This window comes from Taeniopygia guttata, chromosome 10 (genome assembly GCF_048771995.1).
Source record: "Taeniopygia guttata chromosome 10, bTaeGut7.mat, whole genome shotgun sequence".
Taxonomy (NCBI): Eukaryota; Metazoa; Chordata; class Aves; order Passeriformes; family Estrildidae; genus Taeniopygia; species Taeniopygia guttata.
Genome location: NC_133035.1, coordinates 4,641,278 through 4,656,900, shown reverse-complemented (window position 1 = coordinate 4,656,900; position 15,623 = coordinate 4,641,278). Strand labels below are relative to the sequence as shown.

Below are 15,623 nucleotides of genomic sequence, written 5' to 3'. Positions count from 1 at the left end.
AGAATAAATCTGTGTCAACTACTGCTTTTCCTAATATGTAGTAAGTCTTTAAAAAACACACTTATAAATAGATTTTAATTATCAAAAATTAGCAAGACAAGTATATATGCATATTAGCTTTGTACCCTCCAAGTCGATACAAGCACCTTATTTATGATACAATCTGTTTTAAGGGAAAATGGGCAGCTCCTGTGTAGAAACATAGGCAAACATAAGGAAGAATGCCTAAATGCAATTGAAGAAGTCCAGAATCTGGACTTCAGATCAACCTTTAGCAAAAAAGTGCCCCAAAATTGGTTTGATATTCTTCAGAGCAAAGTAGGATGACTTTCAGTTCATTTTACAGCTATTACAATGGAATTAAGCCTCTCTAACAGTAAATTCCTCAAGTTCTGACAAACGAGTAACAATAACCTAAAGAGGGAAAACTAAGAATTCAGTATGTTTTTAGTTATTTCTTGTAAATAGCTATCTCTTTATTTCCTTAGATGGACCCAAAAAACCAATGAGATGACAACAGGGGCTCCACTTGACTCCACCATTGTCAGTCTGTGATTCACAGGTTTAATTCTATGCAGTTTAAGTAACCAAAATTGAAAGACCAGCTTAGATAAGAATCAATTAGAAGAAGGTTTGACTTTTTTTTATATTTGCATTTTATTTTCATATATTCAAAAGTTCAACAAGTATCTTAAAGCATCATCATACATCACAACTGACTCCAAAAAATCCTTTAATCTTAAAAGTGGATGAATATTCAAGAGCTAAAATCAACAGCATAGTGTTTTCCTAGACTTGCTCTCTCATGATTTTATGTTTTGAAATACATTTTAATCCAGCGTTTTTCAGTAAGCAAAATCACAGGGTCAACCAATATCTTCTATAAAAAATATCCCTTTCTGACCATCTTAAAAATTTCTGAAACTGTACAACGTACATGAAAGGAAAAAAAAGATGCCAGATACTGCTTATCTCAAAGCCTCTTCAGAACATTAGAACAAAAATGGCATCATACGACTAAAATGAAAATATTATCTCACATTTTATACCTTATAGCTGTTTCAAAAACAAGTAAAAAATTGAAGAAATAGAAAACCCACCACCATGTGAAGACTATAATTCAAAGGCTGCAATCCATACTCTGAATCCTTTTGTTGAATATGAAGAAATTAGACATGCCACATATTTAAACAGATTTATTCATAAGCATGTTTCTCTAGTCAAACTCAAAGCTTTGGAGAGAAAGCCTGTTTCTCATAACTTCAGAAACAATCCCAATAGTATTTTTAGATTTTACATGCAATATGTTACCAAAGTAAGAGTTCCCACTGAGGCCTGTGCCTAAAAGATGCAGAGTTTCTGAGCTATTCTCAATACACCTGATAGATGCCAGCACAATGGGGGTGGCATTATGTAAAAAGGGGGTTGCACTTGATGTAAATTACTCCATGATCTGCACAGTCTTAAAATTTAGACATCTTAATCAAAAGCTGTTGTTTTTATGAGTATACTACAGCTTTTTGAAGAAGTTAACTCATTCTTATTTTACATGGAAATGAAAGAACCAATGCAAATTTACACAACAGAACAGTGAGTCAAGCAGAAATAGAATCTGCAGTTTCCAGCACAGTCTATGCTCTGCCACACAACACTGTCTCACCACCCTGTCTCAATTATTCATGAGGTGTTCTGCATTCTTTATAGAGCTCCAAGCTTTAACTGGGAAATGAAACAAAGTAATGCCACAGGCATTGAATAATGTATGAGTGACATCATGGCAGCCCTGAGGAGCTGGGCCAGCAGCAGCCCCAGCCGGGCACAGCCCCGCCCTGCCAAAGGCTCTCAGCCCCTGCTCCAGCAAAGCTCAGCTCAAACACTCCTCAGACCACGACTGGAACTCTTGAGAAGTGATTCCTTGGAAAACAATTCTCCTATTTGCCCTCTGAGTTCTGCAGGCATGCTGTGCATTTATGACTTAGCAAAACCCATCTGTGCTGCCCAGCCTCGCCCATGCGCCGAGGTACAGCCTGCACCACAGCACATCTCACCCCCAGCTTTGGGATTCACTGAGCACATTCCTGTACAGCCCACAAACATCAGATCCAGCACCTCTGGCACCAGGAACTGCAGAAACAAGTTTACACAACTTAACTTATCTACTCCACCTGGCTGTAGCTCTCAGTTCGCACCAAAACTCCCACTTTCCTGTGGAATAAGCACCTTTTCTTTTAAAACCTACATGTTTGCTCCTCTAAGAGAAGCTCTAATGCCTACATTTCACACAAATGTAATTAAGTAAAACATTTTTCCATCCAATCACTGGATGGTACTGAGGCATCTGATCCTTAAGGTAACCTTACGAGGCTTCCACTCCTTATTTTAAAGGGACATATGCATTAAATGTAGTTAAAGTAGCTGAGAAGATGTGGGTTCTGGTTGAACTACTTGTAATATAGGATCAAAACTGGATCCAAAAATAAGCAGCACTTGTACCTATTTTGATTAAATTTGTAAATGCACATAGGACTTTCTGACTAATTTTTTTCATTAAATATCAAATTTCATGGAAAGAGACTGTCCTGTCTTGCTTTACATTGCTTGCAAACTTACAAAGCCTTCCCAACACTGACCTCTAGCATGAAAATCAGCAACAGTTAATTAAACCTCTCCTGTATTCCATTAAGTGACTTGTTGAAAGAAACCAATTGTATTTAGTGAACTGTACAGACGATCTATTCTTGGTTTGTATCTCATTCCAATCTACACATCTTACAAAAAATACAAACATGTATTTTTGTGGAGGAACTGAATAATATCAAATTTTCTGTCTTGATTGTGCCATCTTTGCCTTTTTGCCAGATGTAAAAAACATAGGAAAAAGCTCCTAAAAAACTCAAGAAAAATTTGGTCTGCTTAGTATATCACAATTTCATTTAATCCTCTAAAAAAATTCACTAAATGTTCTTTTGGATAATTTTAAACTGACCATTACATTCTAAAAGGCATTACCAGCAAAGATGCTTTTGTTCAACATTTTTTTCCATATAATAGGCAAAAAATTTGCTCTGACAACAGCTAGTTAAGCTTAGCTTGCTAATTTCTAAGATGCTGTATTAGTAATGAAATTTATGGCATTGCTTAGTATAGAAATACATATATACTTGTTTATATATGTTTGTGTAAATTCTTGTTAACAGCTGAAGCTTGATACTTTTTTTCTTAATGTTGAACACCAAAGCCCCTGAAGATTCTGTGAATAAAAGCCAGTCAACTAACCTAGCTGTATGTTTTAACTGAGCAAATTCATAAAGAACCAGCAGTAGTAACTTGAAGGTGTAGTAGGTCAGTATATGTGTAGCTGTCAGGGCAATGGCATAATACAGAAATCACAAGTACACATTTTCTCAGCATTTCTATGAAAATTTGAAATTACGAGCATTTTCCAAGAAGTAACTTTCATTGTCTATCACTATTTTAAATTTTGCTCAAAATGTTGCTCTGCCCCTCTGTCCGCAGCCCTACCTCTAGGAGAGCACCAATAAATAAATGAACTGAGGATCTAACCTACCATGATTCTTCTTTCCAAGTGCCTTCTTTTGTTGCCATTCATAACGAGCTAAGCATCCTCAGAAAAATAAATATACAGGAAACAAACCCTCCCTGTCTCTCCCATCTAATCTTACTGAAGATGGTTATTCAAGTTTGTTTTCTGAGTCTGGACAACATGAAAAACTCTTTTATTCAACTGCTACACAGAAAAGATAGAGAAGAGAGGAGAGGACATGGTAAATGCAATCATGCCCTTTATCTAAATACTTAAGGCAGATGAAAAACAATGACAGAAACAGACAAGAAATATGGAAAATGTTTACTCCATTATTCCAGTTCTTGCTGCATGCCAGGAGAGAAGGAGAAAGAAAAGAAATGTTAGAAATAATACAGGGAACAAGGATTAAAAGACCATGTACAAGCAAGAAGCAAATTTCCAAGTTTTGGTTTTAAAATGTTAATGGAGTCAGTTATTTTACTCCAAGTTTTTAGCAACAGAATAAGCATTTAAAGGTAAGTATTACGAACACAAAACCTAAAGTACAAATTAACCACATTCTGACTATCAAGAACTTGAAAACTCATGTTGTTCATCTTCCATATGTTAGGCACATCCACATGAGAAAGCAGGCTAAATGTCCACACAATGCCTGTAGCTATGACAGATTGCTATTATGAACAGCATAAGGAAAAACCAAGCAGCAGTATTATGAAAATTCATGCAGTTTTTTAAATTGCTGGTACAAACAAATAATTCAAGGTCTACTGCTTAGTTGCTCAGTCTGTAAACTAACCTTAGCTTTGTTATAAAGACAAAAATCTGGAATGATCAGAATGGGGGGGGGGGGGTTCATATATTTAAATCTTAATCCTTACAATTTTTAATCCTACTACCTGCTTCCACAGTATGAGAAGTAACTACAGAACATAAAATGGAGAAGACCATAGAACAGTAATGCTGCAGTTTCCATTTTGCATTCAGCTTACTCCAAGCACTGAGCCCTTCCTGCTATCCAGGCTTGCTTTACAAAATATGCTGGGGCAAATTTTTACTTCAGATAATGACTGCTAGAGATTGATTGCAATTTAATCCTTTATGGAACCCTGCAGGTTAGAGAATTTTAACTGTGTTTTCAATGTAAAACATACCTCAAATAAATCATACCCCTCAGCTTCCACCCTGTTGTAGGGCCGGATGATGCCATCCTCACGGATGAGGCGTGGGGGACGGAGATTTGACACTTCTTCAGTTGATTCTGCCACCCTGCCATAGACAGTGCAACATGATTCTGGTAAGCTTAATACAAGCCTGAGTTTCACCAATATATCTTTAGAAGTCAGCCTTTCACTTGCCACACATCCCACTTACACATCCTGGGTCCCCTGCACATGTAAATAGTAAAGACACACTGGTAATAAATCAAAAGTAGCACTAGTCAATTAAACAGCTACAGAACAAGCTCCAGAAGTTTATTCCCAAATGCAGATAACTTAATAAGGGTTCTCAAGTTTATTAACACACTATCCAAAGATCCCATTAAAACACAAGGAGCCCCTGATGTGCAGTGCTAACTAAATTTCAGACTGGGAAGTTTTACTCTGAAAATTTCAGTGGTCTATCTTTCACAGTAAATTTAACTGACATTTCTCCTCAGGGGAAGGAGCAAAATGAAAAAATGGATTAGGTACTGTGTACCTGAACTACCACACTGCAGCATGTTCTCCAAAGCAGCAATTTCCTTGTCATCATAAAACACATTCATTACAGGCTACTGGACATTTCTCAACCGCACATATCATTCTGCTTTTTGCATTTAACAAATAGTTGTGTGTCACTGCTGCAGCATTCTACCACCTGGTATCCAACATAGGGTGAGTACTTCCAAACTTCCTCTTGCACTGTACCTTTGAATTCCCTGGAAGGTACTGCTTGCCATATCTACAATGCCTCCCGTCGGGCGGGCTACCACTCCTACAAGCCCCTTTCCAATTCCTTTAAAGAATCCAGCTGCACCTTCCTTTTTAGCCCCTTTAAAAGAATAGAAACAGAAAAATAAATGTTTTCATGACCTGCTTAACCACAGAATTAAACCATTATTGCTACAGGGGAGTTGTTTTGTATTGGAAACAGCGCACAGCCACTGATTGCATAGAGTCCTATTGTACACAGAGCTGTCTGTGCAAAGTCACCCACTGCTTCCTGGTCTGCTCAGACACATCACTGTTCACTTAATACCTTACCAGCCTCTGAAGGGCCCAGAACTGAGACGTTATCAAGATTCGCCTTCTCACACTTTCTCAGGCCAATAGGTGAGTTTTTTATAGGTTGACAGTCATTACAAAATATGCTGAAGACACTAAGATGAACAAGTATGATAGAAGTTAACTATTGCTATCTCAAAATTGCATGGTTCTGGTGATAATATAACTATGGGAGAACCAAAGGAGAGTTCAGAAAGCAGGTGTGGTCACCCACCCAAGAGACAAGGACTACATATCAAAGTACCATGCAAAAGCTGTAAAATACCACACAGTTACAGCTGACTCCCAACATTTAAATCACTGCAACTTGAAGATTAATAAGATGCATTTTATCCTGGATATCTTCCATCATCTATCATTTTCATGAAGTAACAGGAACAAATACTGACTTCAGGCATAATACCAAATTTGCTTTCTAAGATTTCTCTGACCTTTGGAGTCCCAAATAACTTTTTCAGCTGGTGATTTTTGCTTTCTTGTTTTACCTATCTTTATTCCAGCTTCAGACAATACATTGGGTATTACAGCAGGCCTAACAAATTACATCACAGAGACAACCCATTCTTAACTCATACAAATTTTTAAAAGGTGGTAAAGCCAGCAACAGATATAAAGATATTTGAGGAAATCATAATGTAAATTCACATTTGAATAAGAAATATAAAAATCTTGCTATGCCTTAGTATTACAATACTTGGTTTGCTATTATCAAGTATTGAGAAACCACTTAAGCAGTGCAGTACAGCCTTTGTGCTTACCTTCTACTGGTTTAGTGATGATGCCTGTCACACCTCCAACAACACCCTAAAACAAAGATAGTTAAGTTTCCAATAAGAAACTGAAATGCTCTCAGTCCAACTGGGCAATCTGTTGTCTCACATCTTTATTTTAATACTTTATAATATAAAATTAAGTATCAGAACCACTGTCTGGCTAAAGGTTTTGGCTTTGTTTTTTCTCTTACTTTGTATTTTTAAGAAAACTCTAACTGAGGCAAAGACTCGAATGACAGAATTGATTGCAAGGTCAAGTAAAGGCCTGTCTAAGCACATGCCACAGTTGAGATGGCCACATTACACAGAGTATCATCACACAATATCAGAGGGCTGCAACCCAAACACAGTAACACCATACCACGTTAGAAGTCTGCAAGCATCTGCTCCTCTTGTTTAGCCCAACCTTTTACACCCCTCATGTTGATGCAGTGCACCTGTGTGCCCTCTGTTCCCTTTGGTGGTTGGTCAGTGCCCCTGGGCACTCCATGGCTCATTGCTGTCAGTGCTGCTCACCTGCTTCTCACAGCTGTTCCCATTCCCAATTCCACAAACTGTGTACATACAAGGGCCCAGTTACCTTAATTACCTAACACATTTGTTGAATATGAGTAACTATTTATTTATTTATACAGTTCACAGGAGAAATTGGTGTTATTTACCATTCCAGATCCTAACTTCAATTCCTCAGGTTACCAGAAACATGACCTCAAATACCACAGCTGATGCACTACGCTGAGTCTCCTATAAACCCACTGCCTGTTTGTCTCTTCTGCTTAGTTAATTAACTGACAACAAAATATATCAAACTTCCTGCAGGTAATTGTCAAGCAAGTTGGCACATGAAACACTCATCTCCAAATCCATACCCGTAACAGGCCTTTTCCTCCTTTGGCCAGGCTCTCCCCAAAGTCTTTTGGCTGCCGACCCATTTCCTCTCTCCTTTTCTGCTGAAATTCTTCATCCAGAGTAATGGCAGCCAAGCCTTTACCAACAGTACCAGTGATCCTGGACACCATCCCTGCTGCCCCACCTGAGGGAACAGGGCAGATAATAGAAGTTACTGTGCTTTCACAGCTTAAGAGCAGATAATACACAGGAAGCCAACAAGTTCATAGCAATTTCCCTTCATATTCAGTTTAGATGTGATGAATTCACACAGAGCCACATGTTATCCATGAGAAGACTCCAGAATCTGGTCTGATATCCATACATACAGCAAGAGGGAACACTTACAGCACTTTACTCCATGTTACATAGCATAATGGATGAAATAGTGTTTTCTCTAATTACTGTCAAGACACAGCTAAATAAAAATCTAAAGCAATTGTAACAGAACACTTCTCAGGCTTCCCCAGACATTTTAGGACCATTAAAATTATGTTTCTCATTTATCCAGAGCATATTACTAATTTAGTTATATATGCAGTGTTTCTCACATTGGTTGTTCAGTCTACAAACAGATATTAAGATGGTCTCAGGTAAATGGTATGTGAATGATCTGTATCACAAACACTGGCAACCGTATGACAACTTTAAGTACTCACTAGAAAAATACCGTGGGAATTCACCAAAAAAGAACACATACCCACTGTGTGCCCAAGAAGACTTCTAACACCAATTACAAAGCCTTCAGCAAATTCTTCAGGTCCTTGAACAGCACCCTAAAAATGAAATTTATTAGGACTAGCAGAAAACTACACCATGATGCATCTGTTTCAAGAAAAACTAGCAATTCCTTTACATTGATGCAAGTAAGGCCATCTGAATAATTTATTTCATGAAATTCACATTAAAAATTACTGCTGCCTGCCTGTTCAGGGTGTGGAGTACAGTGACAACAAACTATAACCCTAGCAGTACATTCAATCATCCTTTTATAAAGACACAGTTAAAGAATCAGGAACTCATACCTGGAAGGGCTCATAGAAGAAAGCTTCAACTCCTTCAGACAGACCTCTGATCAAACCAAATGGATTTCCAAGAACATCTAATCCAAGTACAAGAACATACATCTGTTTCAGGAACTAAAAGATGAGAGAGAAGAAAAAAGGCAAACAACAAGAGCAGTGTTATGAGCTGTCGTCACACACATCAGAACCTCATCCTGGTTCATTTTTTAATTACTACCCAAGTAAGGTATTAGAGTGCCCAACTAAGTATTTGGTGAAGAAAAGTAAGATCTTGTTTAAGACATACACTCAAAATCTTCCCCAAAGATGTGAGTAAATAAGCTTACTTGTTCACTGTAATGTCTAATAACTCTCATCCTCAGTTGATCTCTCTTGTAGAACTGGTACTTAATTTCAAAGAAAGCAAGTCTGAAAGACAAGTAATCATACATTAGTTAAAGATACTCTTCCTCATTCAAATACTTCTCTGGTTTCCTCCAGAGAATCCTGAAGACTATGGCTTTAAAAAGGATCCCAAACCCCATCTTCTCTCCATTCATCCCTTTCCCCTAAGACTGTATAAATTTACACTAGTCAGTCAGCAAAGTTTACCATGGATCCAATTATTAAGTGTACAGCAGTTGAAGTATTAAACAAAAAAAACCCAAACAACCCCAACTAATTGTGTTGGCTTACTTGAAAATAACATCATCCACATCTGTTAGAGTAGCTCCAATACTTTTCAACAGCAAGTTCAGAGAATGGATGGCTATCATTTCTTCCCCTTTATCTGATGCTTCTCCACCAGAAGCCAGAGACAAACTCAAATGCAACTGTCAAGGCAGAATTAGTAAAAGAAGACAAGTCAAGACCAAAGAAAAGCCAAACCAGAGCAGACAGGTTGTGTGGTGCACATGTGAACAAATCAGTGATGAAAGCTAAGGAAAGCTATAATTTTATCTACTGATGATTTTTCTTCCCTTGTGCCAAAAAAATATCTAACTGCTTCAAGAGAGACATGAAGATAATCCTATTAAAGTGCATTTTAATACAAACATTACTTTATCCAATATTTTATCTGGCTTTCATCATTATTATACCCATTGATTCTCCCCCCTTAGTTATGGTTAAAGGTCTGTTTGTATTCATGGGCAACAGAGGAAGTTTTCCAACAAAGTATTAAATTCTAGAGAATGTAAAATTCCCACTAGAGACATATTTATTGTAATGAATCAATTGGATGATTTTTTAACCAATAATCTCTCTATTGCATACCTTAATTGGCGAAATATGGAAATGTTCAAAGAAGCTGAGCATTGACATGTCTGTTAGGGAAGACTCCATTAGCTCGGTGTTAAGTGCATCCACATCTTCCTGAATTAATTTAGACTGGTTTCAATATTAAAGAAAAAAAAGTTAATCTTATCCATATATGTAATACAATTAATAATACTATATCTAAATGTGGTTTTATATATATAATAAACAGTAGAAAGAACAATTATAGTTAAATACAGTTGACTAACAAATATGAGTGTACTAATAAATCCAGGAATAGCAAAAAAACCCTCCAAAAACTCATAACAGACACAACATTTCTGGGTGGTTTTCCTATTTTATATTATATTGATATTCACTTAAATTCTTCAATCACTTATGGTCCCATTCCATCAAGAGTCTGTTTCTCTCATACATTACCCTTTGTCTTTCAGCTTCTGGGTCTGTAGACGGAGTGAAAAGTTCACTAAGTGCTCCTAAAAATCCTTGATCAATTTTCAGTGCCATTTCCTGGATAAGAACCATGAAGTACCTAAAATGGGAAAGTGTACACCTAAATATGACATGCTTAGCCTACACAAATGAAGTCTTGCTGTGCAATGTCACATTAATGTCATACATAAAGATTTACAATCCACAATGTCACATATTAATGTCACATAGTAAGATTTACAATCCACAATATCAACTCTCATTTTATAGTTACAAGTGCTTTCTGGCCAGCATTGCACAGCAAACAGACACACAACTCTGATATTGTAGTAAAGAAGGAAATAATTCTGATTACTAAAGAATTTGCATAACAGTCCCTTCATGTGAGCAGTCCTTATTTTCTAAAACTAACTTCCTTTTTTAATTGGAGACATTTAAAAACGCAGTCTGAAGTCAAAAGTGGTTTGGATAGAAGAACAAACTTTAGAACAAAGCTCCCTTCTAAAACACATTACATCTCTAAAATCAAATTACAATTCACTGTTACACTCACTTGAATTGCAGGACTTGGCTGTATTCATTGAATCTAGTGATGATGCTGATGTCAATGAAGGGTTTTGGCTCTAAGGAGAAAAAAACGCTTAAAAATAAATTGCCAAGCTCCTACTTTTAAGGCTGAATAAATCTGATATTACTATAGGCTTTCTCTTACCTGAATCCAAAGCAATGGACTTGGGAGGGGCTACAGGGTGAAATACAACAGGAAACATCGATCCTGGTAATTGATTATCAACCTAAAAAATTATTGCATTTAGGTTGCAAATATTTTGTTTTTACAGGAATATTTTAGTGACAAACACAGTTCCCATTTCAGAAGGCTTGAGTAACTTGTTTATAAATTGTGCTCAAGAGGAACACCCTACACTAGAGGGGAAGGAGAAAAGAACAAAGGGATTACTCAGACATCATTGTGAAATGCAACTCATTCAGTTATAAAAGGTCAGATGGTTGCAAGTGCTGCACAAGGGATGCTTAGAGAGGTTCATACCCACAAAGACTCATTTACAAGGTCTACAGCTGATACATTGACAAAATAGTGAAAACCACCTTCAGGTAAAAGTAAAAACAACATGAAAGATAAAAGAAAAGAGCAAACTTCCCCACCAGCTGGTCAGAAAAAGCACCATTTGCTGTCCTCAGTGAAGGACAGCAAATGGAGATGAAGATGGCAATGATGATGACTCAATATTATTTCCCTCTAGCACTGAACACTTCTTGCTAAAGTGCTCTACTGGCAAATTTAGCAACACTATTAGTACTGACAAGACTATGCTGATCTGCTACAAGTGCTGCACATTAATTCAGTGTTAATATTACATGTAGATACATTACTGCATAATATTTTAGTGTATTTAAATGCCTGTTCTCTACTTGCCATTAGGCAGGCAGTTTTTGTACTAAAGGTCTCTAAACCCCTAGATATACTCTGTAGAATAATGTTACACTTCTGTATAACAGCAAACAAATTTTGAAAAGGGTTGAGGTCTGTTTTAAAACACCAAAACACAGTTCTTTAGAAATAAACTCTCCATCATAGCACCCTGCTTTACATTAACAAACAGTTTTGTGGAATTCCTTCCATACTACTTCAAAATGCTGGGATGACAATTTTGCCATACTTTTCCATCACAGCACCCCTGCTACTCTGATGTAGCGAGCAAAGCATCACATACATAAGATTTGGAGATACTTCTTCACATAAATGAATTAAATCAAAGCCTTCATGTGTCTGTTTAGTTTCAAAACCAGAGGAAGGCTGGTACCTGCAGCCAGTACAACTGGGCCCGTAAGCTCCTTTGGTGAGGTGACTGCTTGAATTCAACCTGAATTCCTGACAGGAAGTTACGGCGGATGCTGCATCTGACTGGGAGACGCATTTCCATTGGCGACTTGCTAAAATTCACCTGCAAATATTAGAAAGCAGAGCTAAGATACAGTTTAATTTGGGAAACAATAAAATGGTACATTACTAGTTAACAGACTAGCAAATCAACCCTGTGGTTTTCCTTATTATCAGATCACAAGGCTACTGAATTTCTCCATCTAATTAACTGCATGGAAAGTAGTGAAAATCACCAGTTGGTCTGACAAGGACATTACACTGCAACTTTAGTTGTTCCAAGCGGGAACCTCTGTGTCATCTAAGAAGCTATTTCTTTATGAGTTATATATTACGTTGGCATAATTAAAGATATTTATGTGCAGCTGACTACCTTCCCAACTGATGTTTTTCACCGATCCTGATATTTATGGAAAAATAGTTATGAAAATCAGACCCATAAAGCTGTCCTTTATTGAGAGTGAAATGCAATGACCTACAGATAAAAGATTTGATACCATGTATTATAAATGCACTACTGTGGCATGTGTTCCAAATGAAAGGATGATATAGGAAACAAGATTAACCTGTGGAACTATAAAATGGTTGTATTGGACTTAGACATTTGAATGCACCCTTTATTATGGAATACAGGTATGTATAATTCATGTCTGAACAAGCTCAGGTATGTGGATTAATTTCCAGAGTCCTTGAACACTGTAGGTTCCTTTATCATATCAAGTAATGGGAACTGCACCTTATATAAGGAGCTAAAACCAAAATTTCTGCAAAGAATTTAGGGTATATACTGCAAATATAGGTTCACAATTAATATGCAGACACCAAGCCATCTTTTCTACAACACAAAAGAAAAATCCTTTTAAATTCTTACTTCATAATATAACCTGGAAAATAACTCAGTACTGCCTCAGTATCACCACAAGACAAAAACATTCTGCTGTATAAAATGTGTAACTATTTAAATAAAAATCTTGCCTCCTGTTTCTGTTTCTCTTCACACAGCATCTATCCCAACTTAGCAAATCAGAAATCTGTTTTAACTGTTGTACTTGTTCTGCAAGCATTTAAACACTAAAACTCAATACATACCTCAGTATTGCTGTCCAGTTTATGCCAACCAGGACCTTGGAAAGCACTCTTGGAGAGATACTTTTGGTATGCTTGTTCCAATAGGTTTATTTGCTTTTGATTAAACGGTTTCCACTTTTGCCTTGGTTTCCGTTCCCAAACAACATCAGAACTGCAAGATAAACATCAAAGTTAACAATTTTAGAGTACTTACACTTTTCTTATGCATGCAAACCATGTAAAATATATTTTTCTAATTTCCCAGGCTCAAAAAACCCTATTATGTATTTTTCTAATCTAAGTAAAAAAAAAAAAAAAAAAAAAAAAAAAAAGAAGTTAAATCCTACTGGTTCTAATTCCACAACAGGAATAAATTCAAAACTTAATTTTAATTAAAAATGCTTCACTTGATTTAACTTGAAACATAGCCCCTTCAACTCTATTGTTAAAATTATAACACATTGCCAAATTTTGATTATTCAAAGGAATATTTACACTTCCATGGGCAGTACCTAGTAATTCCTATGTAAGAGATTTCTTTTTTATTTTCATTGTTAACTAGAGAAAGTCCAAGACTATGGATTGACAGGTTTATTTCTTGATCAGGTTGCTCCAGCTCCTCTGCTTGTCGTGCTTTAGAAACCAGTGCCACATCATCTGTGAAAAGCAGCACTCGCTGGCGTCCATCCAGGAAAGACACCCAGTGAATTTGAGTATTTGCATTGTAAGGGAACTGGCCACAGTCATCCTGTATCAGGGGGAAAAAAAAAGCATATTACATGAGTAAAGCCTTGGTGTTGCTCCATGTTTATAAGCAAGTTTACAGACAAACACAAACCAGAACTCACTATTTTCCCTGTTTGTTCAATTTACTGCATTGTCCTGACTTGGCTGCACCTTATACCCTAATACTGGAAAGAAGTTTTTCTCCCCCTTTTGTAAACTAAACATTGCAGCAATACAGGAAATAAAATGCTTCAGAGCAAAGGAAAAGACTTGGAATCTTAGTAAAGGCAGTAGAAGGCAATAAATCATATATCATGAAACATTAAAACCAGTAAGATCGCTGCTCTTCAAAAGCAGATACACCTTATTTTTGATTTTTAAGACAAAGCTGAGATACTTAAAGCCCTTTTCTCAAAAGCCCCCAAGAATCATGAATGTAACCATAATTATATGGTAAGGAAATTAGTTTTAAACTAAAACCATTTTTAAATGTGAAAAATTTGACCCAAGGAAGTGCTTATACAGTAAAGCACACTATAACTGGTTCTGAGTTCAGATGTGTAAAATTAAACCCATTTCCAGTACAACTGAAACTTAAGTTTGCTATTCTGTCCTTTATTTTGGCTAGCAATATTTTTCAGTTTTGTTAACTCTGTGCTACTCCACAGAAAAATCAAACCACCTCTGAAGAATTCATTTTAGTGTAATGCGCAAGTGGGCAGCTAATTAAAGACAGACACACTGGACTATCAAAACATCTAAAATCTTGCTTCTTGACAGTAGCTCTAAGTCTCCTATAAGATGAGGCAGAGACAAAGTTACTGAGGAAGCTTTCTCCCAGATAGTTTTAATTTTGGAATAGTCCTAATTTGTTTCAGCACTTGCTCCTCCCCTTATGAAATTTACCTTAAGTAGGTCATGTTCACCAAAACATTGAGAGTAGCCCCAAGTCAGTTTTCTTGGTTTGGTTGGATCTGTCCAGGCAAAGAGGCACACTTGCCTTGGTTTCAACTCCATTTCCTCTTGTAGTCCACTGCAGGTTAAAATAAAAGGAGAAAATAACAGCATTCACTGGTTAAAAGCACTGATGGAAGTGGTGCAAGCAAACCCCATAGTAACTACTCCACCCCTCCAGCAGTGAGGCATGAAGAGCCTAAGCTATTCATCCCAGACGAGTCCAGCTGCAGGTACATCAGCTCTTGGTGATACCCATGTGACATCTTATCTTAACCAGGATATCCCCTGGTTAAACAAGCAATGGTGAATTGCTTCTTTCACATACCTCTGTTTATATCGGAGGGAGTCCCAGGGAGTGTGGTTCACAATCAGAGCTGGGGCAGCTCCCTCGTGGTAATCCGTGAAGCTTATCACAGTAGAATGCTCTGAGACATTCACATCTACCAGCAAGCCCCCATTCTGGAGAGGAAGTTAGAGAAAGCCCAACATTTGCTCTGCGCATTAATTCAAGTTGGAACTATGATAAGCATTATAGCCAAAGACTACTGAACATGGTACCTTTATAAACACATTCCCTAATGCTAAGCTAGGGTGAGTTCCGAAATGATAATATTCTTCATTTGAATCAAATTAATTTAACCATGAACTGTGTGTCTCCAACATGTAATAGCTTATCAAGAAATCCTAAAACAGAATGTATTATTTGTTAACTATTTAAACAAACTGAAGGCACGGAAGACATACCCTCTGCAAAAAGCCCAGATGTCAGAGATGCAGTATACCATT

The 15,623-nt window shown here is 37.0% G+C and overlaps 1 protein-coding gene across 5 annotated transcripts in view; it reads right to left on the bottom strand.

The window, feature by feature from the left end:
- Positions 1-15,623, bottom strand: part of VPS13C (vacuolar protein sorting 13 homolog C) — a 74,463-nt gene that overhangs the window by 5,464 nt on the left and 53,376 nt on the right. For 4 of the 5 annotated variants that reach the window (XR_003962230.4, XM_030281852.4, XM_030281853.4 and 1 more), the window contains 17 exons: positions 15,163-15,296; positions 14,787-14,913; positions 13,667-13,902; positions 13,176-13,326; positions 12,010-12,150; positions 10,899-10,980; positions 10,740-10,809; positions 10,175-10,286; positions 9,752-9,865; positions 9,173-9,309; positions 8,824-8,905; positions 8,498-8,611; positions 8,173-8,248; positions 7,454-7,617; positions 6,570-6,615; positions 5,455-5,578; positions 4,699-4,813 (listed from right to left, as the gene is read on the bottom strand). Coding sequence is in view for 4 of the 5 variants with exons in the window: in XM_030281852.4 (XP_030137712.4) it covers positions 4,699-4,813; positions 5,455-5,578; positions 6,570-6,615; positions 7,454-7,617; positions 8,173-8,248; positions 8,498-8,611; positions 8,824-8,905; positions 9,173-9,309; positions 9,752-9,865; positions 10,175-10,286; positions 10,740-10,809; positions 10,899-10,980; positions 12,010-12,150; positions 13,176-13,326; positions 13,667-13,902; positions 14,787-14,913; positions 15,163-15,296 (2,025 nt within the window). In the remaining variant the exon portion in view is untranslated. Of the gene's footprint in view, positions 1-3,721; positions 3,892-4,698; positions 4,814-5,454; positions 5,579-6,569; positions 6,616-7,453; positions 7,618-8,172; positions 8,249-8,497; positions 8,612-8,823; positions 8,906-9,172; positions 9,310-9,751; positions 9,866-10,174; positions 10,287-10,739; positions 10,810-10,898; positions 10,981-12,009; positions 12,151-13,175; positions 13,327-13,666; positions 13,903-14,786; positions 14,914-15,162; positions 15,297-15,623 lie in introns of those variants that run through there. The other variant, XM_030281855.4, reaches the window with a different exon arrangement.